This window comes from Gracilinanus agilis, unplaced genomic scaffold, assembly GCF_016433145.1.
Source record: "Gracilinanus agilis isolate LMUSP501 unplaced genomic scaffold, AgileGrace unplaced_scaffold7601, whole genome shotgun sequence".
NCBI classification, from domain to species: Eukaryota; Metazoa; Chordata; class Mammalia; order Didelphimorphia; family Didelphidae; genus Gracilinanus; species Gracilinanus agilis.
The window spans coordinates 2,596-13,132 of record NW_025398299.1 but is presented as its reverse complement, the minus strand read 5'-3'; the positions used below and the strand labels follow the sequence as shown (position 1 = coordinate 13,132).

Here is a 10,537-nt window from a genome sequence, read left to right as displayed (position 1 = left end):
GCCTGTAAGCCCTGATGTTACCATCCCTGTCGTTCATTGTAGGCCAAGCAGCGCCGAGCAGAGCTCCAAAAAGCCCGGGCCCTGCAGTCCTACTATGAGGCCAGGGCTCGAAGAGAGAAGAAAATCAAAAGCAAAAAGTAAGAAGAGGCCGCCGGGAGAATGGGCCATTTCTTTTATTTTCCATTTGAGGGAAAAACTCTGGTTTATGCCTTGCCATAAACCCCTAAGGGAAGCAACGCCACTGGCTGGCCAAAGGCAGCACCAGACAGCAACAAGAACACTGACTTTCAAGACGCAGGACACCTTGGTTCAGATTCCAGCTTCTGCTGCCTCCCAACCACATGTGCATGGACAAAGCAATTCCTCTCTGAGCCTCAGTTTTCCCCTCTAGAAAATGAGGGGCTTGGACTTACTGCTGTTATGAATCTTAGGATTTAGAGCCAGAAAGGGTGTTGGAGATCATCTTCCTCCAACCCCTCTCATTTTAGAGGGGAGGAAACTGAGACCCAGAAAGAAAAAGTGACTTGCCCAAAATCACACTGGAACATAGTTTGTAACTGAGCTGGAAATGACACCAAGATTCTCTTGTCATCTCCAAATCCAGTGGTTTTGTAGCTCTAAGTCCTATTATCAGTTTGTTGGTAGAATGGGCCATGTGGAAGGGCAGGGCATTCTCCAAACAGGTGAGACTTCCCTTGAATGGCCCCGACCAATGCCATTAGAACTTGTTTTTTTTTTTGTTTTGTTTTGTTTTTTTTTTGTTTTTGCTCTGTTTAAAAAGCAACTTCTCAGGTTTTAGCCAGATAGTTCCTTCTTTGTCAAAGGGGAAAATGTTGCTCAATAGCCCTGGCCTAATGACCTCCTCTTCCCCAGGCACCAGGGAAGGGCCAGACATGTGTCATAAAAACTGTTTGGGCTAATAGGGATGGATTTCTCTGCCCACCTCCTCTTCAGCCCATCTTTAAGCCCTCTAGGAATTAACTTTTTCTCAGTCGTCTAGGAGCAACAGGGCACACCTACATTCTATCCCCAGCGCCCCACCCTTCCTAGGACAACCTGAGGAACTCTGAGGGCTGCTGGCAGTGAGATAAAGGGATCCTGGTCATCTTCAGAAGGGGGTCAGTACCCAAAGCTGCCTCCTGGGATGGGGCGCCACTCCACCATCACAGTGTCTCCTCCCTTTTGTGGCCATCCTACTGCAGGTTTCACAAAGTGCTAAAGAAAAGAGTCAATAAGAAGGTTCTCAAGAATTTTGAAGAATTGCGGGAGGTCGATCCCACCTCAGCCTTGGAAGAACTTGCAAAAATGGAAAGGGCCAGGATTCAGGTAGGCTTCTCAGCTCTCCTTGCTCTTTGAGCCCAGCCCACTTTCCCCAAACCATACTGACACCACCCTCTGTCTTTTCTCTCAGGAACGAATGAGCCTCAAACACCAGAACAAAGGCAAGTGGGCCAAGTCGAAGGCTATCATGGCCAAGTATGACCTGACGGTAAGCAAACACTACGGTGACAAGGAATGAGAAAAGTTGATTCAGAGTATGAGTGGTTTAGATGAACCGCATTAAAAGGGGCAGGAATGGTAGCTTCTAAGGTAGCATCAGTTAGAGTGGATGAGTGTAAAAGCCCCGGGGGAGGGGGGGGCAGAACAGGGCCCAAGAGTACCCCACGTAAGGGCTGGGGAAAAAAGAGTCAAGTCAAAGTTTGGGGTCGGAAGGGCCTCAATTGCTGGTGGCAACCAAGTGCCATTTGTTGAATGAATATACAAGTTTATAAAGGCAAAAACCACAAGGAAACTTTCTCATGGAGATTCAAGCAACTTTCCCATAACAAGGGAAACCTCATCTTATGTGACCAACAAGTGAAATGAGCTGCCTCATCTGTCAGGGTCTGAAAAGGCAAAGGTCTGTTGATCTCTGATGTTGGGTGAGGTCCAGGGTCTGTGTTAGACTAAAGTCTGAGATCCCTCAGTTTCCACTTTGAGAGAGGGGGCCTTGGGCAAGGGACTAGAGGCAGGAGAAAGCAGAGAGATAACAGGAACTGAGAAAGAAGAGATACCAAGGGATGGGTAAACATACTTTTCTGCCTGGGAAAAGATTAAAGCCTTAATCAGCAACTTGTAGAGAAATTTGGAAACTGAGGGAATCAACTATTTTGTTGGTGGGAAAAGTGGAAACTGAGGGATCTTTCTTATATTAGCCGCTTTCTGAGGTCTCTTCCAGCCCAAGAGCTGTGACTGTTAGGGAACCATTTCTGATGCTACTTTGGTAGCTCTCATAATAACTGGCATTTCTGTAAATGCTCCAGAACCGTGTTGGTGAAGCTGGGGCATAGGTGCCAAGGCAGCACAGGGAGGACTGCTCCATTCCCCCTCTCTATAGGGCCTGAGGATATTTTTTGCATTCCCTGCCCCTCTGCCTAGCCACCCGATTGAAGCACTTCCTCTCTCCACTATCTGGGGTAATGGGGAGGGGAGGTGCCTCACAGGCAGCTTGAAGTTGCAGTTTGGGCACATAATCTCAAAAAGGTTCACCAACACTGCTTTAGAGTTTGGAGAGTGCTTTACATACTTAAACTCATTTATTTGAGTTTTCCCCAGGAGGTAGGTGCTAAGGCATTAATAGATCCAATGTATAGGTGAGAAAGCTGTGCTAAAGTGACTTGCCCAGGGTCCTACAGCTTGTAGTCTAATGCTAAATTGGAACCCAGGGCTTCCTGACTCCTGGTCCATAATGTCTTAGCACAATTGTAGGCCCAGAGTAAATATTCCAGTGCTTGTTGGGTTTCCGAGGCTGGTGGCTTTTGAGCAAGAGGTCAGATGAGTCTGGGAACCCTAGGACTGAGGTTCTCTTACTGTGTCTCCTTCAGGCCCGAAAGGCAATGCAGGAACAGTTGCTCAAGAACAAAGAATTGACCCAGAAACTTAAGGTGCCCTCTGATAGCGAACACGATGAAGATGCTGAAGAAGAAAACGGGCTCATTCCTGACATCGTGAATGAAGTGCAGACAAGCACTGATGGGCCGAATCCTTGGATGCAAAGAAATCATGGGATCACCACCAAGGCCCCTCCGATCCAAAAGGAGCCTCTTTCCAGTGAAGAGTCTGAGGCTGAGGAGGACAAAGAGGCCAATGAAGAGGAAGAGGCTTTGCTGCAAGAACTTCTAGAAAGGCGATCCCTTCGGAAAGGGTCAGAGGTTGACCAGGGCTCACAGAAGCAGGAATTCATGACAAAAGGTAAGATTCCCTGAGAATTCTCAAGAACCACAAGAGTCATTCCTATCAGGAAGAACTCCTTTGCTTCCTGAAGAACAGGCTTAGTATCCTCCTCTGTGAAATGGGAGGAGTAAACCTTGCCTCACAGCATTGCTGGCACAAGGTGCAGCAACATGTAAACACTTAGAACTAGGCATCGGGCTGACCTTCCAAGGATGAGCTGTAACACTAAAGCTGATCCTTCACCCCCACCCCCCACCCCCACCCCCTGGGGTCCCCTGCTCTTTGCTTTCCAGTCCTCCCAGGAGGAGAGACCTATTGACTTCTGTGACATGGTAACCAGCCTCTCCCTCTTGGGACAGCTCTGCCTACTGGGCTTTTCCTGGCATCAGACCCATCTGTCCCTTTGCATCCACCCATTTGATGAGCAAAGAAGTGTCAGCTGTTTTGAGGAATGTATGCCAGGGCCTCCTTGGGACAGAAGCCCCTTCCTCGGCCCCAGCTGTCTACTTCCTGGTTTCTGAGATGGGAGGGTTTGCACTGAGCCACATGATTTTAGAAGGGAATTCCTGCTATCTAGATTTAGGGTGACAGGGAGCCTGAAGCACTTGGGATTCTCGTCCACCTAAGTCGCCTCCCTAGGACAAAGTGTTGCTGTGATGTTGCTCATCTTGGCCCCAGGGCAGAGGTGAGATCATTGTTCTTGCCCTGTGACTGTGGGGCACAGGATGGGGCCTTCACTGTGATGCATGGATGGATGAACCAAACCTGCAGTGGGTTTTGCTTAGCTGCTTTTCCTTGTTGCAAGGGAAGGCTTGTGGCAGTGGCAGTGATGGCGATGGTGGTGAGATGATATCTCATCCAGAAATGATCAGGATGCTCAAAGGCTTCCACAAAACTTGATTACAAAAACCAAAAACCTCCCCTAACTGAACATAGAGAAGACTCAGGTGCAATTAAAGGCTTGGACAGTGGAGCTGAATTGTCTCCAACCAAAACTAGATGGGGGCAGCTGGGTGGCTCAATGAATGGAGAGCCAGGCCCAGAGATGGGGGGTCCTGGGTTCAAATGTGACCTCAGACACTTCCTAGCTGGGTGACTCTGGGCAAGTAAGTCACTTAACCCTCACTGCCTGGCCCTTAACTGCCCTTCTGCTTTGGAACAAGATTCTAGATGGAAGGGAAGGATTTAGAAAAAAACTAACTGACAAGAGGTCAGACGGCAGCCCTTTTGAAAGAGCAGAGGGACCTGCTTGTTTCCTGGCAGTTTGAGCTGTCCAGAGTGGAAGGGGCTGACTGCTTGAGTGGTTGGTGGATCTCACCAGTGGTCTGAAAGCAATGGCTAGGTGACCACTTCTCCAGATCCTCATTCTGGTACTACAATTGATAGGACATGGTCCCTGAGGCCACTGGGTAGGTGGCCTTGTAGAGAGATCATTTAGGCTTGCAGCCAGGAAGCCCCCAATAGAAATCCTGCCTCAGAAACTTTTCAACTCTCTGACTTTGGACAAGTCAGTTGATCTTTCCCAAGTTCAGTTTCCTCATCTGTAAAATGCTATAACTATAGCTAGCACTCACCTCACTAGGATTACATGAGAGCATGTTAAGCACTTCCTTTGCAAACCTTTAAGTGCTATATAAATGCTCACTTTTATGATAATAAACTGCTAAAAGAAAAGGGATTGTTTGTAAAGGATGAAATGAGGAAGGCTAATCCCTTCTGATCAAAGGGAATGATGGATGGATGGATGGATGGATGGATGGATGGATGGATGTCCAAAAGGCAAGGCCTAACAGCCTCCTGTGTCCGTCTGCAAAATGAAGGGTTGGACTGGTTCCTCTGTGTCTCTGAGGGACTGTGTGCAAATCCTTTTTCCTTACTGGGCCTAAGCTTTATCTTCTAATATGAGGCACTGGACTAGATGGCCTCGGGGGTCCCTTCCAGCTTTGAAACCTATGAAACTTGGGGATGGCTAGAGAGTAACATCATAGAAACTTCTGCCTCTGGTTTTCTGAATGAGCCAGTGGATGATAGGGCACTGCTTGATAATGTGGAATCCAGAAAGCACCTGTTTTTTGACCCCTTGGGCACCCCACATCAGCAGGCTTCCCTGCCCATTTATCCAGTGAGTCACTGGCAAAACTGAAAATGCTTTTACTACTAAACTCCTCTGCCCACTCCTTGACAGGCAGGCAGTGATTAGCAAACTGGCCCAGAAATCCAGCAGATGGAGACTCCCCCATTCGTCCCTGGAGTATCCTTCACAGAAGCACCCGTCAGTCACCCAATGGGTAGTTAGGAAGTATTCATTGATGAGGCACCTTCCTGTCTCCCTTCCCTAATAATTCTGATTTTCTTTTTCTAGCCCCCAGGAGGACAGAGGAAACTGCGGAGGTGTTAGCTGAACTGAGAACCCTCTCTCAGCAAATAAACAAGAAGGCCAAGAAGAGGCAAGATGGAGAACAGAGTGTGAACTCAGTTTCCGCTGTCTCCGAGGAGCCAAGTGTCCAGAGAGAGGAGCAGCCCTTGCTAGATGAGAGACCAGAAAGAGTGCAGACCATGGAGGCCCTAGATGCTTTGGGCTTGGAGGAAGCTGTTCAAGAACAGACAGTCCTCGGAACTGTAACAGAAAGGCAGCAGAAGCAGAAGCAGAAGCAGAAGCAGAAGCAGAAGCAGGAGCATAGACCGTCTAAGCAGAAGAGTCCTTTAAAGAAGAAAAAGGAGCCCATGGCTGAACTGCACACCATCATCAGTGGGAAAACCCACCAGGCAAACTCTTTGTCAGCTCCCACTGTTGTAGAAGAAGAGGTGAGTAGAGCTAGGCCCAGGGCCTTTTGGGGGGCAAACTCCCAGCCAAGAGGCCTTGCTGGCCATTTTGAAACCCTTCCTTCAGATTCTGTGAGTCCCCCCAAAAGACCAAAATCTCCCATACCCCTAGCATTGCTGTTGACCTGTTGACGCTACCCCTTGTCTCCTGTCCTGGCTACTATGGGGCTGAGCAGGGAGAGGTGTTTAAAGGCCTCCCGACTCATCCCCATATCCCTTTAAGCAAAGTGACTAGTACCAACAGCGGCAACAATTGAAGGCCAGACCAAAGAGCAGAGTGGTAATCCTTCCCTGTAGGGGGCTGAGGCACTGTCTGCTCCCCAATCCCCTAGGATTCCTGAACCTGGGTTCAAATGTGGCCTCTGCTAATCCAAACCATTGAAACATGTAGAAAGTGCCTGCTGTGTACTAGGCTCTGTCCCCTGTAAGTGCTGAGGATCTAAAAACAAGATGGAAAAACTAGGCACTTCCTACCTTCTCCTAGGGCAGGAGCCTGGGAAACTGGCCACTTTTTCTAACATGTTGATAACTATTTCAGGGTAATTGTTTTTCCTCAGCATCTTCTGTAGTTGTTTTTTTTTAAAACCCTTACCTTCCATCTTGGAGTAAATACTGTGTATTGGTTCTAAGGCAGAAGAGTGGTAAGGGCTAGGCAATGGGGGTGAAGTGACTTGCCCAGGGTCGCATGGCTGGGAAGTGTCTGAAGCCAGTGTAGTTTATGTATTCAGAAACCTGATTCTCAGTCGGATCCTCATCTATAGGCTTCCCCAGCCAGGTGGGTCCAAGACAAAAAAAAGGTTTAAGAACGCCCAATCTAGGGGGCAAACGTATAAAAAGCTAAGCGTGTGGGCAGTGTGCCGAGGCAAGATCTTTTGGGATCCTGTCCTCCATTAACAGCTAAATGGACCCTCCCAGCTTTCAAGCTTTACTTTTTACTAATGACTACCTGCTTGTGTGGCCTTAAGGTTTGCCTGGGTGCCAAAGGAATGGCCAGCTGGCCTCCCTGCTCCCTACAGAACCTGCCATGTTTCAGTGTTGCCAGAGGCTAAAACTTCTCCATAAAAAGCCAGGACTCCTGATTGGGGGGGGAGGGGGGAGCGCAGATTAGGGCTGGAATCCTCCGGCCAACTCCAGGCTTTTGATTCTACTCTGTTCCCCACCCCAGATTCAGGGCCCTGCACCTGGCCAGGAGGAGGTGACCTCTACCCTGGCCAGTTCCGCTGAACCAGGCCTTCCTTTCCTCCACCCAGTTTGCACTCTTTGGGACATTGTTCAGTGCTTCCCCCAGGGGGCGCCGAAGTGTCACAGCCTGGCACCCCAGGCAGTCCATGCTGCTTAGTAGCTGGCAACCTGCACTCCCATCTGCCTCTTGCTCTTGTCTCCTCCCAGGACTGTGACGAGGAGGTAACCCAAAGGCAGATAATAAAGGAGGCCTTCTCGGGGGACGATGTCATCACTGACTTCCAGAAGGATAAACTAGAAGCTGAGAAGGCAAGCAAGCCCAAAGAGATTGACCTGAGCCTGCCAGGCTGGGGACAGTGGGGTGGCCCGGGCTTGGTGATCAGTGCCAGGAAGAGACGCCGGTAAGTCCCCACTGATTTACATACATTTCTAGAGCCCAGTGGAATCTCATGGCAACCTCAGGAGGGAGGACAGTTCATTATTCTTCTGCCCATTTTCCAGCTAGGGATACTGAGACTTGGGGAGGAAAGAGTTCCACAACCAAAAAGGACACAAAGCCTCTCTTGCCGCCCAGTAGTCTCCTAGCCCTGCCTGGACTGCCCTGTCTCGGGTGCTTCATCAGACTTCTTGCTCTCCTCCATTGTTCAGGTTTCTCGTCAAAGCCCCTAAAGGCTCTGCAAGGAAAGACCGGAGCTTGCCAAATGTGGTCATCAGTGAGAAACGAAACATCCAGGCAGCAGCTCACCAGGTAGGGAGGTGGCTTCCACACAGCCTCCCAACCTGTCCCTGATGCAGAAGACTGGGGGCCTCATGGGCCAGCAGATTTGAGTCTTCCTGTCCCTGACATAGAACCTGACTGATGAGAGGGAGGGGGCACAGTGGAGTGCTAGCCAGCAGGGCACAGGCAAAAGAACATAGCACTTGACCTGGGTTTAAATCTTCCGTCTGGCACTAGGAGCTATGTGGCCTGGGGCAAATCACCTAAGCCTTCTGAGCTCTTGGGAGCATGTTGGTGAGCCTGTGTGCCAGGCACTCTGCTAAGTGCTGGGGATAAAATGGAAGTCAAAGGACAGTCATCCCTGCCCTCAGGGAGCTCCAAGTCTAGTGGGGGATACAGTGTGCCAGTAGCTATGTACAGATGTACCTAGCCCAAGGGGGACCAGGAAAGGCTTCCTGTAGAACATGCCATTTTACCTGGGGCTTGAAGTGAGGAGAGAGCATTCCAGACATGGGGCAGTCCAGAGCAGACCACAGCCTACCCCCCAGAGAAAGTAGTCAGTCACACGGAGTAGCTTGTTCACAGAACAGCTAGGAGGGTTGGGGAGGGGAGGGTGGGTGGAGATAGCGAGAGAAGCCTAGAAAACTAGGAGAGGGGCCAGGTTCTGAAGGGCCAAACTAAGGGTTTTATGTGGGTGGGAGGAGGAGGAAGGCAGGGCCACCAGATAACCTCGAAGGGCCTTTCCAGGTCTATAAATCTAGGAATCCCAGATATGGATGCTGTTCAGATACGGAATAGAATCCACGCAAGAACAATCCCTCCACCCTTGGGTTTATGGCAGCAGTAAGGGCCAAACAAACCATTCGGCCTGGGCCACAATAAGAAACTAGTTGGCATTTTCCTTTTTTGAATAAGCCTGAGGCGCACGCACACCACCCAAGGCAAGAGGGCGGTTTTCGAGGTCAGAAGTCCCCGCTGATTCCTTCGGTATGGAAGTATATGTGTATTTTGGGATTGGACCTGGAGAAAGCGGAGAGATTGGCTACGCTCTCTCTGGCGTATCTTGTTTGGACGTACCTTAGAGAAGCTCAAACAGAATACTGCTGTGTGAGGCCCAAGAGAGGAGGGAAGGCTTCCTGGAGTTGGGTGGCCCACCGAGGCTCTGATCCAAGTTTGGAATCCAGGGCTCCTGACTTAGAATCTAGTGTTCTATCTATCAGTCAGTCACAGGGTAGCATAGATTTCGAGGTAGAAAGGACCCTGGAGGCTGAGGAATTGAACACCTTTTATAGATGAAGAAACTGAGGCTCAAAGAGAAAGCTTGTTTGGACTGTGCAGGCAAATAAGCAAGAAAGCTGAGATTTGAACCTAGATCCAAAGCCCTTCCCACTACACCACACTGCCTTTCTACTGCAGAATCCTTAAGTGAGGCCATCCCCTCTGGCCCTTACCTTCCGGGACCCCCAATATTGCCCAAATGCCATATGCTTCCTGTTTCCTCTCTAACTTCCACCTCCTACTGCCTGCCAGGACCCAGAGTTATGTCAGTCTCTTCCCAGAACCCTGGGCCCCAGGCCTGAGCTCCCTTTCCTTTTTCTGCAGGTGAATGTGCTTCCATTCCCATTTACCCACCAAGGTCAGTTTGAAGAGACCATCAAGACGCCAGTGGGCACCACGTGGAACACACAAAGGGCCTTCCAGAAGCTGACCGCTCCTCGGATTGTGACAAGGCCGGGCTACATCATTGAGCCCATCAAAGAGAAAGATGTTGAATCTAGTCCTTCCCACTTGGGCCCACCTACCCTACAGAGGGAAGCACAACTGCATGCCTACTCCCACCCCCGCCGGAACGGGAGGGGAAGGTGTTAAAGACAGTCCATAGCTCATCAATTGATCACACACACCCCACCCCTCCCCCTCCAGGAGAACTTGGCGGGCACTCGGTCCCTGGTGCTGTGCCACAGTGTCTGTGGATGATGATGCCTCCTGGAAATAAAGTAAACCTTTTATATACATGGAGCTCATTCTCCAGGTATCTCCCTTCTTCACCATCAAAACAGATCTACTGAAGACTCCCCCAACTCCTTGATTGTGTACAAAGAGCCCATTAGGTGGGCCAGTAGGGATCCAGTTGGGTCAGTGTTGAGAAGCAAGAAAAACCAAGAGTGCAAAACAGATTTAAGAATACTTTCCAGAAGGGGCAGCTCCAGGCCTGGAGCTGGGAGGACCTGGATTCAAATTTGACCTCAGCTACTTCCTAGCTCTGTGACCCTGAGCCCTCATGGCCTATATAGCCCTTACCACTCTTCTGCCTATTGATTCTAAGAAGGGAGGGCTTCCATACACCTGATCAGCACTGGACTGTTCTGCAGCCTTTTCATAGCTATTCTCTCTCTTGCTCTCTCGCTCTCTCATTCTCTCTCTCCCTCTCTCTCTCTCTCTTTTTCTCGCTCTTGCTCTCACTCTCTCGCTCTCACTCTCACTGGGAGAGGGGGAAAGAGAGCAGGAAAAGCATCCCCCCCCAGTAGAGATGCCTCACCCAGGCCACCGATTTGGCCAGTTCCTTTCCCCTCTGGATTTGTCACCCCATTTGAATATGAG

At 49.9% G+C, this 10,537-nt stretch overlaps 1 protein-coding gene across 1 annotated transcript; it reads left to right on the top strand.

Annotated features, from left to right (window-relative positions):
• Positions 1–42: 42 nt before the first annotated feature.
• On the top strand, positions 43–9,947 carry LOC123256639 (U3 small nucleolar RNA-associated protein 14 homolog A-like; the record flags this gene model as incomplete). The annotated part of the gene is made up of 8 exons (XM_044685226.1): positions 43–137; positions 1,203–1,326; positions 1,412–1,489; positions 2,865–3,231; positions 5,576–6,018; positions 7,426–7,619; positions 7,867–7,966; positions 9,539–9,947. Coding segments are annotated over 8 exons (1,668 nt in total), but the record flags the coding sequence as incomplete, so codon positions are not given.
• Between the last annotated feature and the right edge of the window lie 590 nt (positions 9,948–10,537).